We start from the raw sequence: 23,062 nt of genomic DNA on the forward strand, positions 1-23,062 counted from the left end.
GAAGCGATATTATTTGTTTAATACCACCTTGACTGGCTCCTTGTCGTTAACATACAAGTGGTTCTCTTGGATGTATCTAATAACACTATTAGGGAGTAAGTAGCGGACGCTCATATTACGCCTGATAAACAACCTCACCTTGGTGGAACTGATATCATTGTAAATCATCTGCTTGATAACCAAAATATTCTTTCTGTGTTCGTACATTATATCATGGGAAAGCAAGAAAGATCTGACATCGGAACCCGTTCGTTCCACTATTAGACAACCGTAATTGCCCAAAATATGATGCATATCTTGATCGGCCCAGACGTTGGGCTCACCCATGGATTCAATTAGGTCACCCCCGGCAAGAAGCATGACTTTAACGCCAATCTTTTCGGTACTACTTCCGGCTTTGAACACACCACCACGCTTGATATTAATCTCTCGGTTGAAATGATCCAGCACCAACGCCGTCCTTGTATATTTAGGCTGAAGGGACTCCCAAGCGTCGACCATCAACCAAGAAGAAGTCCTTTCACAGGCCAATTCACACATTCGCACTCTATGAGACGAAGGTGCTAGTCCTGGCTTGCTGTAATTATCAGAAACGGGGCTATAGAAGCCACCAATAACTTCAAACTTTGTGGATTCTCTAATGGAATCCAGAGCCATCTCAAACATTCGAAGATGGAGATAGGTGATTGGAGAGAAAGAACCACAGGCAACGATGACCAACGGATACTTATTTGCATCAGAAAGTCGTTTTTTAAGTCTGTGAGTAGGAAACTGGTAGTTTTTCATAGTGGTAGATTGCCTAGGAATACCATGGGGAACCTCCTCAAGATCCGCTATCTGGAAAGAGTGAACTATAGGCTCATTATCGTAGTCCACATCGGTCGAAGCTGTCGAATATTGACGCTTATCCATTCTACGCAGCTGGTCGATACTGACAATGGAGTTTTCCTCTGAGATCTCGCCGTCAGAAATGATATTGGGCACAATTTCGCCGTCTGGATTATCTTCCTCGGCGGATGTGCTGGAGCTGCTACTCGAAGGCTCCAATTCAGTGGGCAGTTTAGGAATCTTATGCTTAAGTGTCTGAGCTTTCCTTTTCTCAGATCTCTCCTTATGAGTAGTGCATACACTCGTGCTGATTAGCATCTCGGATGAAGAACTCTGCTCCACGTGCAGCGGCTCGTCTTCATCCACATCATCTGAGAGAACATAGGACTGAATAGGAGTGTGATTTGGTATTAGCTGGCTGGCAATAGGAAGCTCAAAATCCGGATTCGTCGACGGTGGCTTAAAATTCGGGTCGTGAGTAGGGTCCATTTTTTGATTTTTGTACTACCTGGAAGAAGAAGAAACCCTTGACAACAAATCAATCATGGCTCCCAAGTCATTCACAGTTTCAACTTTTTCGTCTTAGATGGGACTAGCAATTTTTCATTTTTCGCTCCCTAAAGAAAAGTTATGGCAGATACAGAAAGTGGGGCCTTTAATGAGAGGAGCCCGCATTAAGCCGGGCGATATACGGCATATATCGGGTGCCGAGTGGGTGGGCCGTTTTTAGCTGTCTTGAGAGTTATGCGAGACGATCTGGTATGCCATACACAATTTAAGGAATTGCGTAATCTATTTTAGGATATCGGGATTCCAGATCTGGTCATCAAATCCTGCACCATTTTTCCACCCAGGCTTCTTCTCTTTCCTCTCTGAAGTACTTCATAATCTCATTCAACTCGATATCGCACACATACATCTTGTTGAACTCTCCCCCTGTATAACTTTCTGCATTAACTCCATTAATCTGCTTCATCGGCTCGCCCATAACTCCAATCTCGGCCAATCTTTCCCAGCAGCCTAACATTAATTCTCGACTGCTACTGTAACCATTACCCGTGAATTCACCATTTCGTCGTAAACTTACTCCCATAGTTTCCAATTGGGTGTTCAACGTGTTTGTTTCGTTAGCTGCCATTTTTAAATACTCTTCAAATGCAACGTTAAAGTTGACTCGATCAATTGAATTCCTGCTCTTGACTCTTGCAGTACAGATTAATAACTTTAGTTCTAGCTCAGTTAACGACCCCAGAAGCTCAAAGTTCCGATCGTCATACACTTCCAAATTCGATTTAAGTAGTTGCTCTGACCCTCTCACAAATCCATACTTCATGTATGGAACTAAACTATTCTTCAGGGCATTCAAATCCTTCACCGTGTAGAAGTTCTCCACTATGATCTTCCTCAAAGCACTTCCCGTCGTATTAATCATCTCATCCACTTTTTTGTTATACTTACTGACCCATTCATCATCATTATCATCATCTTCAAGCTTAAGCATACATCCAATAGCTCCACAGTAGTCCGTTAACGTTTTACATTTGTTGAGTTGTATCATTCTTTGACTGAACCTACTCTTCACACGCTTCTCCAACTGCTCTCGAACAGTGGCCTTACTACTAATACCAATCACTGTGAGCGTAGACCCCCCCCCTCCTCCTCCTCCATTATCGCTCTTTCGGCCCTCAGACGCCTGAGCAATGTCAAACAAATTATACAATAACGTCTGCTTCGAATTACTAGCATACTTGTCTACCTCATCAATCACAAATATAAGTGGTATTTGATCTGCTTCTCTTTTTCCTCCCGCTACATCTTCTTCTTCATTCAACTGTGTCCTGTCTAGTAACGACATAATCATCCGCATCGTAGCATTCGATGAGACCTTTTCAAATCCATCCTGAACATCTTCGTTCTCTTCGTCCCCATCGTCTTCTTCTTCCATTATGAAATCTAATTGTCTCGCAATTTCTCGAATCGCCGTCTTATCATCCCTCTCGTACAGTCCACTGATTCGTATCACAAGAAATTGACCCTCGTATTTACTTCCTAGTTCAAGTAGGCAGTTATTAACCATCGTTGTCTTGCCGATTCCCCGAGGACCAATTAAAAGAACAGACTTCCCTTCTCGATATTTCACCGTGTTCTCCAACACTTTGTACATCTGATGCTGCTCTTTATCTAAATCATACAACCGAATTAGCTTATCCCCCAAAGTGGTTTTCGCACTCAACTTTCCCAGTACTCGTCCCCTTAGTTTGGTCCCATAAACCTCTTGAAATGTCATCATTTATACGTAGTTGTTTAATAATACATAGAAGAGTACAATACAATACACTGGGAGGAAAAAAAATATACTCCGGCCCTCACTAATGCTCATTTCTCATTTCGTGAACATACTCCAAAGGTAGGTGTCCTCTAAGCATTCTTCTTTCAGCCTCATCATCACTCAAAATAATCGGCTCGGCAGCATCTTCTGCATTCTTATAGGCCTGAGCTCCTTCGCTCAAATCAGACATATCTCCTTCTAGTTCAACGTAATTCTCTTTGGTAGCGAGTCGTCTGTTTCTTTCTCCGTAATTCATATACAATTCTCTAACATCTCGATTCTCAAAATCAAGTTCCTTTAGTATCCTTAGTGCCTTCTCGTTTGACCCTGCGATATCTTTCATAGCCTGCAGGTTTTCTTCTTCCTGTTCCAACTCAAATTCATCTATCAATCCTCGAGCTCCTGTACTACCTTCACTATCACTTTCACTTCCTTCATATCTATTCCTCCTCTTATTACGATTATTATTCTTCTTCTTCTTCTCCGTCTCAGAATCCCCATCATATGATGTATCCTCGCTAAATTCGGAGTCGCTTTCTTCTATTGGACTATACTGGGTCAGACGTTCTGTGGCATCCTCAAACACATCACTATTGTCGTCCACCCAGTCCGCATCACCTTCACGAGTACTCTTATTTGTCCCAGTCTTGGTCTTTTTTGTCTCTTCTACCACCTTCCTTCGCTTGCTTTCCTTCTTGGATTCTCGGTATCTTCTCTTATTGACCGATTGAGTCTCCTCCACTTTCTTTCCTTCATCCTTATTCTCATTGGCATTATCCGCTCCCTCAAATCGTTTATCCCAAATCCCATTATCTCTCATGGAGATGGCATTTGCATAAATCTCAATCTCATCCCTATTAATCACCTTCGAACTCTGCGGATATTTGCAAGGCCGACGAGATTTTACACAAATATCACACCGATACTGCCGGTTACAGTACCGCTGCTTGCTTACATTGAGACATGTAACGCAAGAGCTTGAATATATAGGCCTTGGAGGTTCATGGGGAATATTATAGTCAACTGGAACTCCATTGAACGTTCTTCCAGAACGAGATTTCCTTGATCTGAGCAGTGAAATAATGTCAGAGTCGATCTTTCTGTTGGAAACGATTTTGGGCCTCGATTTTACAACATTCTGCTTCTGCAGATCAAGTTTCTTACCTTCTTTCTTTTCAGAGATTCCCTCCTCGTCTCCTTTAATCTTAGGAAGTAAGGATTCAACATCTAAAGAATCCTTATTTGTATAATTCAGCTCTTTCAAAACTCTTGTCACTTTGTCACTTAATATTACCCCATCTGGATTCGTAATAAGATTATCTTCGGATTCAGATTCAGATTCAGATTCTGACGTCTCATCTTCGTCTTCATCTAAGTCAATCACTTCATCCGAAGAACCTTCATCTGAGGAACCTTCGTTTGATGAATCAACCGTTAAATCAATAATTGTAGGCTTCCTGGTGGCACTTCGAGTTCTTCTGACCAGAGATGCTGTGGAGATGACAGGTCTGCTTTTCGGAGACTTCTTAACCTTCACCAACTCAATGCTTTCAACCTTATTGGTTGGTTTGTCTTTGTTATTCGAATTCCTCTTCTTCAACTTATCACCTTCTTCGAATAGTGCTTTCTCAACTTTCAACAAATTGCTACCAGCTGGCACAGTTCTGACTCCTTCTCCAAACTCTTCATCCAATTCTGAGACGTATTCATCGCTATCGGACAGAACCAAATTCTTGGGTATTTTCTTTTCAGAAGTTTCATCCTTAACAAACAACGAAGATTTATACGACTTGATGGATTCAAGGGACTTTTGGGACCCTTTCAGCTTTTTGTTAGCATCGATAACCTCTCCATTATCACCATTTAGAATTTTCATTTTCCCTGGTTCAACCATGGGAAGATTCAAATCAGCAGTACTAGCAAGTCCAACAGAACCTATAGATCTTGCATATATCATGGTAATTGCACAAATAATCTATATTAATCACTGTTGAAAGGGATAATATTCTGGGTACTACCGAAAAAAGGACGCGTTTCCCACCGTCAAAGTCGCGCAAAAAGCCAAGTCGCTGCCACAAAATCGTATACTACTTTCATTTTCACACGTGACTACCAAAGACGCCGACATCTCGATATATGCACATCAGCACCACATCAGCACCACCAAACACCACGACCCACCAAAATACGGAGCTGATAAAAACTGTATGTCTGTTGTCTGCTCGTCCAATTCATCTCCCAATCCATCTCCCAATCCATCTCCCAATTCATCTCCCCAATCTATTTCACCCGCTTACCTAATCCATCTTTAAATTTGAAGGTCATCTTTTCAGCTCGCCCGTCTTACTTCCCCTTTACCTTCTCCCATTTATTCTTCATTCAGATTACTTGTCGATACAAAATGTGCGGCCCTCTTCCGGATTCCGTCCTTAACAGACTATCCAACTCCAATTTTCTTCATTTGGGTACATGCTCCCATGATATCCCTCACGTGAGTCTCATGAACTATACGTTTGTTAAACCAGATCAAACTTTCAACCATTCATCCTCAAACCATCTAATCCTATTGGCTACGAGTAAAAGCACCGAGAAATATCAGAACCTTGCTGCAAATCCCCGTTGTTCCATATTGGTTCACGACTGGGTAACCGGCGACAACTCAGGGAGAACAGACAACATCTTGAACCTTCTACATAGCCTTAATCAAGCCGAGATCAGCGAATTAAGTTGCACATTGTCAGGCCATGTCTACAAATTTTTGGATAAAACAGATGGTGCAGAATTCGACTACTATAGGAAGAAACATCTCGATAAAAACCCAAAGGCCGATGTCTTTATGGGTGGAGATGATATGGCCTTGGTATTGATCCAGGTTGATGGTAGTAAGGTAGTTGATGCAAAGAACCACATCCAGCAGTATCAGTGATCTCTCTTTCTCATATAAAGCATCTTATGAAATCCAACTTCTTCAGTTACCCTCCGAACCAAAGTCTCTAGTAAACTCCTCGAACTTTTCGAGGTCCTTCTTATTCACTGTAGGCTTATTAGTTTTAACGGACTTGATGAAATCCTTCATAGTTAGTTCTGGCTCCTTCATCTGATCTCCATCCAAATCCATCCAGTTCATTTCTATCGCACCTTGCATTCCCGGTGAACATGCCTGATACCTCACTCTGATCTCTTCACTACCGTCTTCTTCTTTCACAGTCTCTTCTACTTTACAGAAATGTGTAGCCGTTTGTATCTTTCTAATTGGTTGCATCAATGCATCTTTAACCACGACTGCCACATCATGGCCTGAGTAACCGTCAGTCATTTGGGCCAAAGTATGATAGTCTTGTGAACTCAATGCCGTAGGAGTATCGCCAATGTCTAGCTTAAACATATCTATTCTGGCCTCCGAATCAGGCAAAGGAATGTAGATTCTTCTCTCAAAACGTCTTCTAATGGCAGAATCCAATTGCCAAGGGATGTTCGTAGCCCCCAAAACCAATACACCATCCGAATCACTGCTAACACCGTTCATTTGCACCAATAATTCTGTCTTGATCCTTCTGGAAGCTTCACTTTCTCCCTCTCCTCTCGGACCACAGAGTGCGTCTACCTCATCAATAAAGATAATCGATGGTTTCTGCTCATGAGCCATCTGAAACAACTGCTTCACCAATCTTTCAGATTCTCCCATCCACTTACTCACCAAATCTGACGAAGAGACAGAGAAAAACGTCGATTGAGCTTCTGTTGCAACCGCCTTTGCCAAATACGACTTACCCGTACCTGGTGGTCCATACAAAAGAATGCCACTGACGGGTTTCCTTTTGCCAGTGAACAACTGAGGAAACTTCACAGGTAAAATCACAGCCTCTTTAAGAGCATCTTTGGCCTGGTCCAATCCAGCAACATCATCCCATGTCACGTTCGGCTTTTCACTCATAATGGAGCCTTCAAGGGCACTTCGAAGCTTTTTCGTCTCCGAATCGATATCGTCATTGCCACTTTCAGCGTTACCATTGGACTTTCTTGCTTTAACAGACCCAGAAGACGCATTAGCCTCTCCTGTCTGTGTTTGCTGCTGCTTTGTATCCAGATGTTCCTTCAACTGTTCAGCACGTGCAAGATATTCGGTGAATTTGGCTCGAATGGTCTCCTTGGATTTGGGGTTTTTCTCATACTTCATCGCCAACATAAGGTAGTCAAGTCCATTATAATAGAGCTTGTAGGCCTCTTCATATCGAGTGTCAGAATCAGCCTCGATGGCCTTTTTCACGAGATCTACACCTTTATCAAGAAACTCAGACGACATTACCGCAACACCTGAAAACAAAAGAATACAAAACAACCTATCACAGATCAGATTTGAGCATTGAAGCCATCTTTCTCTTCTTATCTAAAGTGCACCCCTACACCAGAGTACACGACCGTCTTGAAGATTGAACGGCCCGCGACCGGACGGCGCGGACTCGACGGCGTGCACGGCCACAGATTAGACTGCCTGCACGGCCACAAATAAGACGGCGTGCACGGCCACAAATTAGCCGGCCTGCACGGCCTACAAGTTAAACGGCCTACAGGTTAAACGGCCTGCACGTTCTACAGGTTAAACGGCCTGCAGCTAAGAAGATACACTTCTTTCGATATGGATCGGTTACACCTCTTTCAGTATGGATCGGTTACACCTCTTTCGATATGGATCGGTTACACCTCTTTCAGTATGGATCGGTTACACTTCTTTCAGTATTGATCGCTTACACATATCAAGTAAGTGAAAAATCATGTGTCCAACGTCATGTGTCTAATCCGGGTACCCACTCTTGATTACACCGCCAGCTGTTCTTTCACACGACCTCCCTGGCTGTCTCTTTCTGCATAATATCTTGCATTGTTCCCTACTATTGTTCATCCTTATTGTTCTTCTCCCGGCCATTTTTTCCCCTTTCTTTTTTTCCTCCTCAGTTCCGTCATCAACTACTCGCACTTCCACTTCTTTCCCCCTTCTTCACTTCGCCTTTCCTCAATTCTTCCGCCTTACTCACCTTTATTTAAACATTTCTAACAATTTTTTCTTACTTTTGGATTTTTGAAATTTTTTTTTCTTTCCCTCCGTTTGGTTATCCACAAGTCGCTGATAATTTTTTTTATTACTTTTTTTTTGTTTTTCGTCTCTCCTCAATTTGAATTCGTTCCCTTTTGTTGTTGACAACAGTCTTTTCTTAAGAGGGTTTATACCGATTCTATTTTTTTTTTCAATTCTTAAAAGAGTTCTAGCTTTCAATTTATCGACTCTGCTTCCAAAGCTTGAAGTGTGAAGCCGTTTTTCTCCTCCTCTCTTCTTGCAACAACGACAAATCGAAAAGATAAGCAAGACAAAATGCAAGATCGTACTCACCTCGACGAACTCCTCGAGGCTGTGAAGAAAGAGTTTGAAAGTCTCTCCAGAGAAACTACCTTGTATAAAGATCATCACCAGGAGTATGAAATGAAAATTAACCAACAGCACCAAGAACTGGCTAGTATTAGAAATACCGTCTATGAGTTGGAGCAGGCTCATAGGACCATGAAGGATGCCTACGAGAAGGAAATTCTAAGGTTGAAGCAGGATTTGGAAAACAGAGACCGTCTTCTTGAGCAGCAATCAATTCAGCAACAGCAGCAGGTTCAGGCTCAGGCCCAAGCCCAGCATCAGCAACAACAGGCTGCTGCTGTGGCACAAGCACAGGCACAAGCACAGGCACAAGTCCAGGCTCATTCACAGACACAACAGTTTGGTCGGCCCGGTGTAAATCAACCCCAGATTGCTCCTCCAAACCTTTCTACACCTTCTTCAAGCGTTCCTGATGCTGCCCGTGGCTTCCTTTCCCAACCTCCGGGTGCACCCGGTACAGCAGCAACGGCTAGTGCCACATCCCCAGCAGCTGCTGCACAGGCCCTTTCACAACCTGCCATTCAACCTGCTACAGCAGCAGTACCAACTATAGCCACAAATGCATTTTCAGCAAACTCCACCACCACCAACACTACAAAACAGCAGCAGTCGCCAGCGCCAGACGCTACTAAGAACGGTACCTCCCCAGTTACAGCTTCGCCAACAACCGCTTCTCCTGCCGCTACTACAAATGCTGCTCCTAGTTTCACAGAAACTCCTGCGACAACTTCTCCAACTTCGACGCATATTAAGCCTATAAAGCAGGAGACCGTCTCGCAAGAAGCACTGGTCAAACGAGCACAACATAACAAGCCAATACCCGCTTTTCTCAAAGATTTTGACTCTTACAACTCCTTGCCTTACAAGAAGCAGCAGTCTGAGTATTATGTTGTTTATAATCCGAAAGTGCCGAAGAAAGCTGAGATTTCTTTAGTTCATTCCTTTGACCATACCTCCGTCGTCTGCTGTGTTAGATTCTCAAAAGATGGTAAATTCCTTGCCACTGGTTGCAATAAGCTTACCCAAGTGTTTAGTGTCGAGACTGGCGATTTAGTTGCCAGGCTCAGCGACGAATCTTCCGCCTCCGCTAACGGCTCTTACGATACTGGCAGTGGTGACTTGTATATCCGTTCCGTTTCGTTTTCTCCTGATGGCAAATTCCTTGCTACCGGTGCAGAAGACAAGATTATCCGTATATGGGACTTGGCTACACGTACCGTTGTTAAATACTTGAAGGGCCATGAACAGGACATTTACTCTTTGGACTTTTTCCCAGATGGAACTAAATTGGTGTCTGGCTCTGGAGACAGAACAGTAAGAATTTGGGACGTTTTTACCGGTCAATGCTCTCTCACTCTCTCCATTGAAGATGGTGTCACTACTGTGGCCGTTTCTCCAGATGGAAAGTTGATTGCAGCCGGCTCTCTAGATAGAACAGTTCGGGTCTGGGATGCCAACCAAGGTTTCCTAGTCGAGCGACTTGATTCTGCCAACGAGGCCGGTAATGGCCACATGGATTCAGTTTACTCTGTGACATTTACTCACGATGGCCACGAGATCGTGTCTGGATCATTGGATAGAACCGTCAAATTGTGGTCTTTGAAAGATCTTCAAAGGCAGCAAGGTGCCGCCTCAAAATCCAACTGTGAAGTTACCTACGTGGGCCATAAAGACTTTGTTCTTTCTGTGTGCTGCACTCCTGATGACGAGTTTATTCTTTCAGGATCTAAAGATCGTGGTGTCATCCTATGGGATAAACTTTCCGGAGAGCCTTACATCATGCTTCAGGGACACCGTAATTCCGTCATCAGCGTTTCTGTTTCTCCAGTGATGAGCACAAGCAGGGGACTCAACGGTGGCTACTTTGCTACAGGTTCTGGTGATTGCAAGGCCAGAATCTGGAAATGGGAGCGTGTCTCCTCGTAAGAAAGAAAAAAAGTGATGATAAAGCCGAAGGTAGAAACCCTTTGTACGCTTGTATGGGTTGTGTTGTTTTATGCGTTGTGTGTCTTTTAGTTACTTGTTGATTAGTCCGTGTTTTTTTACGTTACATGCTTCTTCTCGGAAGAAGTCATTGTTGTCTTTCTTCGTATATGCTCTCTGCCTATTCCTTTTTTTGCTCCTTTTTTTTTCTTTGATTACTTGTTCTCTGTTTACATACTTACTGTTTTTATTAGCTTCTTCTGAAGGTCACCATGTTGGGTGTAATATATAGCAGTAGACTCTTTTTCTTAACTCCTCCGACTCTTTAGGATCTTCCGGGAACATTGGATGATCCCAATGAACCATTTCGACAAATTCAACGTCGAACTGGAAGATTTCTTTGGCGTCTTGAAAGAACTTGAAGTCGTTAGCTACCATTTGTGGCTTTGGTCTATGAGGGGACCAGACAACCAAGCACTTACCACCAGATCTCGGCTTACTTTTATCAGCCAAAGGCCTTATAAGCTGCTTGCAAGAGGTAAGAAGCTTATGATGCTCCGTATGGTTAAACACCAAATCAGACATAATGAGAAAGTCTGCGTAACCGTCACCACCCAGCAAGTCTTTGATCGGCTTGATTTCGTTACCCCAGATAAAGCCTTCTACGCTGAGAACACGATCCTTGATAAGTTTATCAAAAGGCAAGAGGTCCACATTGTAATTAATGTTGTATAGTAAATCTGCGTCGGGATAATCGGTAGCTACCACCTTCTCGGCACCATCGATGCAGCAAAGTAAGGAGGGTAAACCAGATGCAGAGCCAAATTCGACCACTTTTTTTGACTTGACCAACTCCCTGGCATGTGACTCAACATAATTAGCTGTATATATACCCGCGTTCCATAAAAGGTGTCCCCAAAGAGGAGATTTTCCGACCAATCTCAACTTTATAGTTTTAATACTGTGCTCATCTTCAGGAGAATTCTCGGTTCTTTCATAGTTAGTGAAATGGGCAGCGGGAGGTTTGGGAAGAAAATTATCTGGTTCATCAAAGAGACCAGCACCATCGATAGAAAACGTATCAGAGTCCGACATTATACTATAATATGCAGATTAAAAAGAGAGCCAAAATGACGAAAAGTTCACCCTATCTTCAAAGAATCTTGGCAGTGAAATTTTTCGCCGAGGATTATTTCCTAAAACGTACGTACAGCAAAGCTATGGACAGTTAACAACATCCCAATCGGATGGATCATGAACATAAGGATGGTCCAATCGCTTCATATCTGTTGCAGACAAAGTGAAGGATTGAACATCAAGATTCGATGACAATCTGCTCAATGTCTTGGTTTTTGGAATGGGAATATAGCCCTTTTGGATGGACCATCTAATCAAAACCTGGGCATTAGTGACACCATGAGCTTTTGCCACTATAGTGGCATCAGGATCGTCGACTCGGTAAGCATGAGAAAGTGGTGCATAGGCAATAACCTGTAGTCCTCTAGACTTAGTAAAGTCGCAAAGAGCCTGTCTCATGCACCAGGGAGAAACCTCAATCTCATTAACAACCGGCTTCACTTTAAGTCCTTCCCAGTTCAACAACTCATCAATATGCTTCTCTCCATAGTTTGAAACTCCAATGGATTTAACTATTCCAGATTCAACAGCCTCTTGCATGGCTTTCCACGTCTCCAATCTCATCTGTCGACCCTCAGTGGGAGAATGAATAAGAAGTAAGTCGATGTACTTCAAGTCAGACACTTTATTCAGACATTCCTTAATGGCCCTTTTAGCACTCTCATATCCATTTTGATCGTTCCATAGCTTGGTAACATAAAAAACATCCTCTCGCTTATTATGAACAGGGTCTTTTTTAAGCCACTTAAAGATACCCTGACCACATTCTCTTTCGTTTCCGTATAGAACTGCCGTATCAATCATCCTATAGCCCACATCCATCGCCTTTTCAACAACTTCTTCAGCATTTCGAATAGCATAAGTGCCAAGTCCAATAAATGGTATTCGAATGTGATTATTGAGAACAATTGACATAACTATACATAAAGACTCACAATATATGAAGATCAACATCTTCTTTCACTTACCCCATCTTGGTGATAACTTTCTTTCTTCCATTTGTTTGATTACATAATCAGGAACCAAGACTCGTCTAAAAATTGCTTATTCTACTTTATTTCCTCTTTCGGCTAATTACTTGCGCCAGCCACTCAAAAATAAAAAATTATCATGCAATCTGTGAGTTGTAAGCCCAGCCATCTTAAAATCACTAGGCGGCAAAGCGAGTTAACGGTGGTTTAAACATAATACTTATTATTTGCTTGCTTAGAGTACGTTTTCTTTTTGTCTGTTTACAATTGTTCCAAATCATCTTCCTTCTTAAAAATACAGTGATCTGCCAGATTCTCGTTCTTTCTCTATTTTTAAGCTGCTCTCTGTTCTTTCGCTGAAGTTAGATCACCAACAATGTCGACTCCATCAACACCACCGTTTATTAAAGATTCTGATGCTAATGATGATTTGCAAAGTCAGCCGGTGATATCGTCTCTAGGGTCGTGTCTGTCTTCTTCGAAGACTCATTTAAAGACTCCTTCTTCTTATACTCGCAGTCATGATCAGCTTTTCACGCCCAACACTCCACAATCTAAAAAGGCCAATGTTACTGCTGTTGTTGCCAGTACTAATTCTTCCTCTTCCATGCTTTCACCTTCCGATTCTTGCAAGCAATCGTCTCTCAACCAAACACAGTCTTCCCAATTACAAACTCCTCGGCAAACGCCCAGACGTTTTGGTAGTGGGTCTTCAACCAATTCGTCTTCATCTTCTTCACGCAAGAGACTAAGTGGTGCTATAGAATTTAAAGCAAGTGAAAATGTGGGCCTTAAGCCTTCATTGTTTCCACCCGCTCCTTCTACGGTAGGCTTTGGACGGAAATGGCCCACTTCTCTTCATACAAACCTATTCAACAATAACCAGCAAGATATGTTGGATGTAAAGGGATCCATTAAGGTTGATATAGCTGAGGGAGAAGAAGTATCTCAACCCAAGCTCATAGTTAAACGTCGCAGACCAAACTTAAGGCAGCAGCAGCTGCAACAGAAACAATCACTGGATGATTATTCTAGCGAAGAAAGTGGAGACGAGACTCTCGAAGAAGGGCTGAGAAAGGTCAGTAAAAGACTTGAATTTGAAGCTCCATCGACTCCCAAGGCCCAAGTGATGGACATCAATTATGCGTACGAAAATCACATTAAAGAGCATAATAGCATGAGTCCTGAGGAAGACTTTGAACAGGAAAAGAATATACCTTCTGTGGTGGAGAATCCCTTCATTGGAGATTTCCCCAAAAGAACAAGCAAGATTCCTTTGAATTATATCAGATTCGAGAACGAAATGGAATTGGTTAATAGCAGAACAGGAAAGAAAATCATCAAACCTTTAGACGATTTCCAAAAATCTATCAAACCTAGACAGTTATTCTTGAACGAAAAAGAAGATGACAAGAAGGAAGACTTACTTCGAACTCCTCAAAATAAGATTTTGCTACCGAACTTATCACACAGGTCTTTCAACGACGAGGAAGATGATACAGACGAACGTATTCGAAAGGAAAGGATATTTAATCCTTTCAGACACGCAGATAAATCAGGAAGAATCAACAAACGGAAATCTGTTAGGCCTAAAAGATACGACGAAATAGAGTATATCAATCATACCTCTGGTGACCGGGTCACTAGAAAGATGAACGATGAGGAGCTCTCTATCAAACCAAAAAAACTCAACTTTGATAACTGTTAAATCCCTCTTATGTATTATAAACTTTGTATATTAGCAATATTTATTGCAATTGGAAACTTACTCTCTGCTTGCACTGACATGGAGATACACCTCTAGAAAACGGCCCCAAAAAGAAGTCCGCAGCTATGTCCATCATTATGGCCCAATTAGGAAACTCTTATCGACAGTTGATAAGAGGTGGAGATCTCATGTTTTTCTTCTTTCTGATCTCTTTCATCATCTTAAGGTACTTCTTCCATCGTCATTTTTTATGAACTCCCCTCCTAGATCTCCAATTAGCATTTCCTCAGCTGAAACATATATTCCTGAGGCTCTCAGACTACGATCACCCGTGGTCCGGTTGCGTACTTCGCTGATCCACGATCCAGTAATCAATCAGTCATATGTGAAGTCTCCCATAATAAGAGAGCGCACAGCATCTTTACAGGAACACCAGGTTCTTGATCAAGTCCTGGATATCATTAAAACTGATGAGCATACCAGATGGATTAAGGGCCTATTCTATTTGGCAGTACTTATTATAACATGGGTCATTGCCGTGCAATTGGCTAATAATCTCATGAAGAACACAGATTACGATCATCCTCTTTTCATTGCCGCTGTTGACGGAGTTTTCTTTCTGCTGTTTGGCATTCGAAGTCTTTTAAGACACATATATTCTGCTTTGACAAGGACATTTGGTTACCGATCGCCTCTTATTCGGCAACCTGTCATCAATTACCAAGCTGCACAGTCTGAACCGGACTCGATTCTTTTGGAAGCCCTTTCTTATCAACTTTCCTACTACGAAATCCTATCAGTTGGCGCTCAGGTAGCTATAGTGTATTTCATTAGTGGGGCGTGTGCCACTACAGCTCTCAAATACACCAGTGCATCCAATCAAACCATTCTTTCCACCACTTCCTCTCTTTTTACATTGATGTTGGGTGTTCTCACTCATGTAGAGCGGTTCTCTGTTGCCAAATTGGTTGCAATTGTTGTTAGTATTATTGGAATATGCTTAATAACTATGGAGGATTCCATTAAACTCAAATATTCCACCTCAAATCTAGAGATCTTAGGTGATCTTATTGCCTTGGCGGGTGCGTTGGCTTATTCTGCATTTCTCATTATTCTTCGTTTGAAACTTGGAGGACAAACGGACTCTCAAAGGGATATATTAGTCTACGTTTGTCTCGGAATATGTACAATATTGTTTGTTACTCCTCTACTTGGCATAGCAGATTTGATTGGCCTAGAGAAGTTCTCCTTTCCTCCTGATAGAACTACTCTTCTAATAATCCTTCTCTGCGGTTTTCTCAATGCTGTTTCAGATTATTGTGCTTCGGTAGCTTCACTACTCACCTCACCACTTATCACGTCACTTTCTCTATCGATGGCCATTCCGGTTAGTATGCTCTGCGACTCATTTTTCTTCCATACCATCCATACTTCGGCTACTTACTATTTGGGAATCATCCTTATATTTTCGTCATTCATTTTCACTAGTCTCTCTGATCAGGAAGATGTCATCAATACCGCCGTTAAGGAGGCAGTTTCCGAAGCTGTCAATTATAATGATGCTCTATCACCTATCCTTACGCCTCATCTTTCTATTACTTCACCGTTCTCTTCTCCGGCCTTGCTCACCTACGACGAAATTCCCGGTTTCAATATAGACAACTCTTCAAACATTGCTGTGTCACAGCAACAGTTGGTTGTGGCAGGTGGCCACAACCGTAAATATTTCATTAGGGAGGTTAAAACATAACTAATATTACAATAGAATTTCAGATAAACACAGTAAAAACGATAAAAGCAACGTCTATTAAAACTCGGACGGAGCAACGAATGAAACACCAGAACATCACCACAACTTAATCAGCCCATTCCATTTCTGGCCCTTTCTTCTCTCCCAATAGCTTTCTTCTCCCTGAATGTATTGGTAATCTAACCTACCAGGCCCCGCCTTTTTAAAGAATACAGGATTATGCACAGTAGGAGCTCCATCTTCATCTTGTCTTCTCAATCTCTGTCTCTGCTCTAGATCCAACTTCAGCTCCTCAGCATGCTCAACATCTCCCTGCTCATACATTTTTTGATCCGGCCTACGCCGTGAATCGGTAGGTGCACATTCCTCATCAATGGTCGTCATATCATTCAAGCTGGCTGCAAATTCTGTGAATCCATACTTATTTTCATAGTCCGAAACCAACTTATGCACTTGCCAAACAGGATATCCGGTATCGTCAAACTGCATTGACGAAGTCCACGTTCCTGATACCGTCTTCACCAATTTCTTATTATCAGGTGCAGTCACTTTAACCACCACTTTCTCCGACCGGCGATTGGTGAAATGCGATCTCTCTGGAACAAAGGTCACCGTAGCCATATAACCTGAGTTGCAACGAACCGTCATTTTATCAACGGGCTCTGTGTACTTCTCTCCGGTGAAAGCTATCATATTCCGTAGAACCGTAGTTGGTTGGGTCCATTCGTACGTTTCTCCCAGGTCATATTGAAGGCACACTTTACCGTCAATATTGATTTCAGCCGTCTTACCATAGTATTTCTGCTCTGGAGAGAAACAATGGCCAATGCTCCAGTGCTCGGACTCAACATATGCAGCAAATATTACTGGATGATGAACCACCTTCTCACTAATCAAACGAATACCCAGCTCTGGTCTGACCATCTCAAATGTTTCGCCAAGCAATGGGTTAAAAGGCTTACGAAGACTACGAACGTTCGACCTGTAAGATGATAAATAACTGATTGCAAAGCATGCAACCTTCAAAATTCGCTCACCGTTATCAACTGGCGAATTGTACGCGTCATTGAGTAAATCTGCATACTCGTAACTCTCTGCATATTTCTGCAGAAATGAAAGAGGTTCGTTGGAGGCGATAGGCATTGTGATGCTGGTCAAATCCTTACCGAGACTCTTCCGAAAGATCGAGATCAATGACGGCGGCTCAGCAACACTTGGCGGAACATCCTTTCTATAGGAAATATCATAATCAAACGTCAAGGGATACATATCATGTGGCTTTTCTGGTAGAGCCTCCTCCTGTAATACAGAAAGGTGCTTGACAGATCTGATCAACTGACTGGACTGCTCATCTTCATCCTCCTCCATATCAGAAGAAAGAGAGGTAGACGACACTGGAGTAGAGAGTTGAGTCTCAAAAATATTATCCTTTTCATCATATGTCTTACTAGGCTGCTCTGGGGCCCGCTCATCATCACTAACAATCATAACAGAATCATTCATCTCTTGAATCACCTCCTGGGCGTCAAAGAAGTCCTGTGATATATATGAAGTAGCAGCTGTTGTAGTTCTAGTTAGCGGATGCTTAATACTGGACATGCGTGACAACAAAGCATTGCAATCGGCATGAATATCGGTGATACCTGCTTGAAGCTGATCAATTACAGAAAGAAGAGACTGTGATTTGCCTTGCTTTGTCATGGAACTCTGCAAACTGTCAGTGGATTGAGTGAACTGATTTGGACCCACAGAAACAGAATTGGAAGTAGTTCGGGCCAATTCAGTGTCACTACTATTTCTGTGGCCCTTCTTCCAGAAAAGCGAGTTCGAACGACGTCTATGGGGCTCTGAACAAGAGTTAGAAGCGGAAGTCGATGATTCCTCCAAACGGTTTATCACCTGCTGCTGACAGCGTGCAAGCTCCATGGCATTATCAGCAAGGTTCTGCAACGATTCAAATGCATCATTAAGCTGTGCATGATGCTTCTGAATGGCCGCATGATCATGAAGACTTCTACCACCAGAAATTGCATCCAGATATTCATCAGCAGTTACACCAGCGTCGTCAAAGTAGCTGAGCTGATCAGAGTAAGGACTCATAGGCTCATCGATAGCCACGCTAGTACCCTCCATACGTATCTTCTTGTCTCTTCTTTTTATATAGTTGAAAGCTTGAACCCAAACATCGAAATCTTCCTGACTTAAAGCTTTCAACACCCATTGTTCCATTCCAGAGTCAAGATAGAGCATTTGCAGCTTAGGATCTGCAGATATCACAGTTTGTGTCACTAGCATGTTACCTCTAATATTGTTGGATGTTTCATCGGCATAGTAGTCCAACACAGCGTATTTGAAGTTGAGGTTGAAGAATCTTTTGGCAAAGTTACCTCCGGCACGTCTTCTCTTCTTCTTCATGAATCCCTGAAGGTATTGAACACCCTTCAAACGGATCATAAATGTATTCTTACCAAGTTGTTTCTCTTCAGGGAGTTGGAAGCGAAGTTTTCGAGTATGAACAGAGATAGGAGAATCGAGAGTCGTTTCAGCATCTTCCAAAGCCTGCTGCTGGTCCCGAGATGACACAGAAGTAGCCGGATGAATAGAGCTTGATAAACTGTCGATAGAAAGGTCAGCAACTGCTGCCGGAGTAGGTACAACGCCAAAGTCATTTTTGAAAGATCTGTTGCTCCTTTTTTCAGACTCAACCCACTGGCCAAACATTACTTTTTTGGCCTTAGTTCTGCTGAAGGTGTTGTCAAAGACAAATGCAAACAAACCTCCAGAGGTCACATGAAAAGCATCACTGACAAATTCATCACCGGCGCATCGCCCCACCCACTTCTCCCTGATCAAATGATGATCAATGTGTTCATCGAGATTGGAGTCCGTGCCGTCGTTGCTTCGGATACTTGACCGACTAGATGCTCTTCGTCTCAAACGATTCTTTGAGGCAAGCGAGGCGCTGGAGGACTTCCTTTTCGAGGAGATGGTAGGTTTGTTGGCGCTATCACCATCGACTGCTCCATTCTGTGTATTGGACAGCGCGGATATGGTCGTCAACGAAGTCATTGCAGTACTAGTTGCTGCACGGGTGATTGCAATGGCGGGGTTAGACGCCGTAGCAGCCATGGGATCGGAACTAAAAAAGTTCTCATGCATGGCATTAAACATCTTCCGAGGGACTCGATTCACGGTATCGACACTCAAATTTTCAGACATACTAAAGGAATCCGCAGCATTATTGTCGGTAACGCTGTCCACAGCATGGGTCGACAAGGATCCGGTGCTCTCATTAGACAATTCGGTGACAGATCTGTCACGAGACTGACTGGAACTGGCAGTAGTAGGAGGCTCAGGCTTGTTGTGTCTGTATATACCAAGATTAATAGATCTCTTCAGAGGCTTCAATTCCCAACGAATGACAGAGTTGTCAGGAGCGTCCACCCACTTTATGGTGAACGACTTGGAACGAACTTCAAAAGTTTCCATGAATGTGGAATGGCAAGGTTCCTGATTTTGAGCTTAATGACGATGATGCTTCTATTACGGATCTGAGAAGAACAGCAACACCCCTTCCCTTGTATTGACAACGCCAAGATATTTTATTTTACTCCATTTCAACTGAGCCCGCGAACTTTTCCATTACGTATCAAATAATTTTCTAGCTGCATAATAGGAACGAGGGAAGAGAAGCATCGCACAGCCGATTAAGAAGCACCTATATATACGTACAAAGCAGTTTGGAAACTGCCAAAGAAAAAGGGATAAATTCGAACGTCTAATCAGAGAAACCTTCTCGTATTTTGTCACTTTCGTCTCGCAGCATCTTTTTGACGTAACTATCTTTTCGGATGAGTTTCTTCGGGTTGAAAAATGCCAAGAAATCTCGAGAATTTCAAGGATTTCCGGGATTCAAGGATTCGGGATTTCCGGGATCCAAGGATTTCAGGGATTCAGGGATTCAAGGATTACGACGATTTGGGCTGTTGATGTGTTCTGCAAACACCTAATTGACTACATACACTCAGATATGCCAGTCAATCCCTTTTAACCTTCCTGGTAACATCCCGTATAAACTCGGCAATCAGTACACAATTCCATATGAACATGGCAGTCGCACTGGTCCACAATCCACTGTAGAATAAATCGAACTCTCCTCGAAACTCTAGTCTGTATCCATAATACAACCATAAAGCCTGAGTAATTATCCATCCTGCCAAAAGGATTACGCCTTTGAACAAGGAAATAGTGCTCAGAGACAAATATACTGGCAAGAAACACATGAACCATACGAAGTACTGAGACGTAATCACCTTATTAAATGCTATGAAGGTAAATGTCTGAATGAATAGCGATGAAACAAGTACCTCTGGTTTGTAGTTTCCGTAGCAAAGTCTCAATGGTATCAATACAGCACTAAGAGCCAACTGAGGAAGAAATGCCATCTTCTCCAATGTAAAGCCACCGTCAAAAAGGGCAGATTTTCCAGTAAATGAGGTGAAGTACAACGAGATGTTGTAGATCGAAAAGTTGTGGCGGTGATCTAGTCGAATCAGATGGTAAAGAAATGCCTCATCTAAATACACCTGACCATACCAATGAAACATCAAATAGGTGAGCCCGCAAAAGGTCACCAAAACGCCGAGAAGAAACTTCACTCGTTCTCTCGTAATAGGTTTCCATAACGGTTGACCGGCATCTATGAAAAGCAAAATACTGGGCACATATAGAAACGGATAGATCTTCAAATGGATGGCCAAACCAAGCCACAATCCAGCCTGCCAGTTCTTCCTTTGCACCGCTCTATAGACGGCAGCCATAACCACGGCGGTTAAAAGACTTTCAGAGCTACCACGAGTGCTGATCGTTATAACCATTGGGTTAAAGAACCATAATAGGCTCCAATTGGTATCCTTATGCATCAAAATGAGCAAGCGTAGGATCAAATAGCCGGTGATCAAGTCGCACACAACAAACACCGCTTTCCCAAACTCGAACCAGTAGTCATTAGCCGCCTGCCAAGCTGTAGGTACCAGGAGCCAACCTAATAAAGGAGTATATCTGTATGTAGCTCTTAGGTAAGGTGATTGACCATTGTAAATGAACCTAGCAGCATCCGTGAATACATAGTAATCAACATCTGTATAAGGAACTTCCAAGTATTTATCCTGATAAAGGCCATAGAAAAGAAAAGTCAGACGAACTATCAACGATGAGCCCAAAATTACTGGAATGGGAAGATGGGTCAGCATAACTAGAGAAATTAGCACACAATCAAGAAAAAGTCAGGACACAATCAAGAGGAAGTCAGGACACAATCAAGAGGAAGTCAGGACACAATCAAAAGGAAGTCAGGACACAATCAAGAGGAAGTCAGGATACAATCAAGAGATGCTCACACGATGCTGAAATTCTCACTCCAAACTTTAAACTACAAGACAATTACAATATTTTGTATACTGTGTCTTATTAGATATATAGGATGCCTCAGCATCTAATTAACAATACTGATGATAAAGCAGCCAAAAGACCCATGCACGATTATAATCTTCTACCTCTTCTACCACCCTTCTTTCTGGTAGAGTCAGATGGAATAGGAGTAACATCTTCGATCCTTCCAATCTTCAAACCGGATCTGGCCAAGGCTCTTAAAGCAGCCTGGGCACCTGGACCTGGAGTCTTAGCTCTGGTACCACCGGTAGCTCTCATCTTAACGTGGACGGCGGTAATACCAACCTCTCTGCATTTAGCGGCAACATCTTGAGCGGCCAACATGGCAGCATATGGAGAAGACTCATCTCTGTCAGCCTTCACCTTCATACCCCCGGTAGCTCTAGAGATAGTTTCCCTACCGGACAAATCCGTAACGTGGACGAAAGTATCGTTTGTAGAGGCGTATATGTGTGCAACACCAAACACTTCTTGCGAGCCTTTGGCCTGTGGACCTAAAGTGACGTTTTCTAAAACATGTTAGTAAGGAAAAGGTTTTCAATGAGCTATTAAAGCTTATGAATGAGTGTATCGTACTGATAGTGCCATATTGATTTCATCCCACAATTCTGCAGGACACTATTCATTCACTCTGAAGCTTAATTCTTAAAGTAACATACCACCTGCCATGATTATTTCTTCTAAAGGTTCTATATATATTAGGAGAACTTTCAACAAGAGAGTCAAGAACAAAATAGCTACGACTGAAAATTTTTTTTCCCAGTGGCATAGAGAGAAGGTGAAGAAAAAAAAAGATTGATGAGGGTTTGATCACGTGGGAGGGTTTGAACTGAGTGAGAGTAGACGAACTGGTTGGTATCTACATCTCGTTGAACATTTACTTCACCGCTCTCATACTAATAACTAAGTTAACATTTATTATTCTATGTATCGCAAATTCCCTAGTAAACAAATCCCAAGATCTTACCAGAAACGTGCTTTCTCTTAGCCTCCTCGTGGTCCATAATACCAGCGGAAGTGGTCAAGATAACGTAACCAAACTGTCTGGCTGGTAGCAAGTTATCAGTCCATCTCTCAATCTCGCCGATCTTGACATTGAATCTTGGCTGGATGACACCGACCTTGTTCAATCTACCGTTCAACTGAATAACAATCTTACCGGATCTATGGTCATCAATGTACTCGAACTCTCCAATATATCCGTGCTTTTGAATAACTCTTAAGAACTTGACGATAACCTTAGAAGAAGGTCTAATCAAGACTTGTCTCTTACCGGTCTTCTCGGCATTGTTGATAGACTTCAAAGCGTCAGCCAAAACGGATGTTCTTCCCATGATGAAGTTATTCGGTGATAAACGATGTAGATGGTTTGAGTGTTAGAAGAGGCTTCTAAGTGAAAAGTTTGAAAAATTAATGCCTCTTCCCACAAAAGCCTTTTTTTCTTCTCTTCAACACCGGGTGAAAAACTCAGGGCTACCAGGAGGTGCGAGTGGGAACTTAATAACTGTAATATCTGGAAAAAAAATTTTTAACTAAGAGAAAT

General features: G+C 42.5%; 12 protein-coding genes across 12 annotated transcripts; 3 read left to right on the top strand and 9 right to left on the bottom strand.

The window, feature by feature from the left end:
* Positions 1-9: 9 nt before the first annotated feature.
* Positions 10-1,525, bottom strand: NMA1 (Nicotinamide/nicotinic acid mononucleotide adenylyltransferase 1; the record flags this gene model as incomplete). Its single annotated transcript, XM_038922961.1, has 2 exons — positions 10-1,246; positions 1,521-1,525. 2 exons carry the CDS (start codon positions 1,523-1,525, stop codon positions 10-12), a joined length of 1,242 nt encoding a protein of 413 aa, XP_038778889.1.
* A 129-nt stretch (positions 1,526-1,654) lies between these two features.
* Positions 1,655-3,115, bottom strand: FOA43_002678 (uncharacterized protein; the record flags this gene model as incomplete). The annotated part of the gene is made up of 1 exon (XM_038922962.1): positions 1,655-3,115. One exon carries the CDS (start codon positions 3,113-3,115, stop codon positions 1,655-1,657), a length of 1,461 nt encoding a protein of 486 aa, XP_038778890.1.
* An 82-nt stretch (positions 3,116-3,197) lies between these two features.
* On the bottom strand, positions 3,198-5,114 carry FOA43_002679 (uncharacterized protein; the record flags this gene model as incomplete). Its single annotated transcript, XM_038922963.1, has 1 exon — positions 3,198-5,114. The coding sequence occupies one exon, from the start codon at positions 5,112-5,114 to the stop codon at positions 3,198-3,200; it is 1,917 nt and encodes a 638-aa protein (XP_038778891.1).
* A 1,011-nt stretch (positions 5,115-6,125) lies between these two features.
* Positions 6,126-7,460, bottom strand: VPS4 (Vacuolar protein sorting-associated protein 4; the record flags this gene model as incomplete). Its single annotated transcript, XM_038922964.1, has 1 exon — positions 6,126-7,460. One exon carries the CDS (start codon positions 7,458-7,460, stop codon positions 6,126-6,128), a length of 1,335 nt encoding a protein of 444 aa, XP_038778892.1.
* A 1,065-nt stretch (positions 7,461-8,525) lies between these two features.
* On the top strand, positions 8,526-10,505 carry FOA43_002681 (uncharacterized protein; the record flags this gene model as incomplete). The annotated part of the gene is made up of 1 exon (XM_038922965.1): positions 8,526-10,505. The coding sequence occupies one exon, from the start codon at positions 8,526-8,528 to the stop codon at positions 10,503-10,505; it is 1,980 nt and encodes a 659-aa protein (XP_038778893.1).
* Positions 10,506-10,769: 264 nt separating this feature from the next.
* Positions 10,770-11,597, bottom strand: FOA43_002682 (uncharacterized protein; the record flags this gene model as incomplete). The annotated part of the gene is made up of 1 exon (XM_038922966.1): positions 10,770-11,597. One exon carries the CDS (start codon positions 11,595-11,597, stop codon positions 10,770-10,772), a length of 828 nt encoding a protein of 275 aa, XP_038778894.1.
* A 123-nt stretch (positions 11,598-11,720) lies between these two features.
* On the bottom strand, positions 11,721-12,554 carry FOA43_002683 (uncharacterized protein; the record flags this gene model as incomplete). The annotated part of the gene is made up of 1 exon (XM_038922967.1): positions 11,721-12,554. The coding sequence occupies one exon, from the start codon at positions 12,552-12,554 to the stop codon at positions 11,721-11,723; it is 834 nt and encodes a 277-aa protein (XP_038778895.1).
* Positions 12,555-12,986: 432 nt separating this feature from the next.
* FOA43_002684 (uncharacterized protein) lies at positions 12,987-14,318 on the top strand (the record flags this gene model as incomplete). The annotated part of the gene is made up of 1 exon (XM_038922968.1): positions 12,987-14,318. The coding sequence occupies one exon, from the start codon at positions 12,987-12,989 to the stop codon at positions 14,316-14,318; it is 1,332 nt and encodes a 443-aa protein (XP_038778896.1).
* Positions 14,319-14,568: 250 nt separating this feature from the next.
* FOA43_002685 (uncharacterized protein) lies at positions 14,569-16,068 on the top strand (the record flags this gene model as incomplete). The annotated part of the gene is made up of 1 exon (XM_038922969.1): positions 14,569-16,068. The coding sequence occupies one exon, from the start codon at positions 14,569-14,571 to the stop codon at positions 16,066-16,068; it is 1,500 nt and encodes a 499-aa protein (XP_038778897.1).
* A 96-nt stretch (positions 16,069-16,164) lies between these two features.
* FOA43_002686 (uncharacterized protein) lies at positions 16,165-19,557 on the bottom strand (the record flags this gene model as incomplete). Its single annotated transcript, XM_038922970.1, has 1 exon — positions 16,165-19,557. One exon carries the CDS (start codon positions 19,555-19,557, stop codon positions 16,165-16,167), a length of 3,393 nt encoding a protein of 1,130 aa, XP_038778898.1.
* Positions 19,558-20,105: 548 nt separating this feature from the next.
* On the bottom strand, positions 20,106-21,603 carry FOA43_002687 (uncharacterized protein; the record flags this gene model as incomplete). The annotated part of the gene is made up of 2 exons (XM_038922971.1): positions 20,106-21,208; positions 21,600-21,603. The coding sequence occupies 2 exons, from the start codon at positions 21,601-21,603 to the stop codon at positions 20,106-20,108; spliced, it is 1,107 nt and encodes a 368-aa protein (XP_038778899.1).
* A 6-nt stretch (positions 21,604-21,609) lies between these two features.
* FOA43_002688 (uncharacterized protein) lies at positions 21,610-22,853 on the bottom strand (the record flags this gene model as incomplete). Its single annotated transcript, XM_038922972.1, has 2 exons — positions 21,610-22,028; positions 22,487-22,853. 2 exons carry the CDS (start codon positions 22,851-22,853, stop codon positions 21,610-21,612), a joined length of 786 nt encoding a protein of 261 aa, XP_038778900.1.
* Between the last annotated feature and the right edge of the window lie 209 nt (positions 22,854-23,062).

The sequence above is a fragment of the Brettanomyces nanus genome, chromosome 3 (assembly GCF_011074865.1).
Source record: "Brettanomyces nanus chromosome 3, complete sequence".
Taxonomy (NCBI): Eukaryota; Fungi; Ascomycota; class Pichiomycetes; order Pichiales; family Pichiaceae; genus Brettanomyces; species Brettanomyces nanus.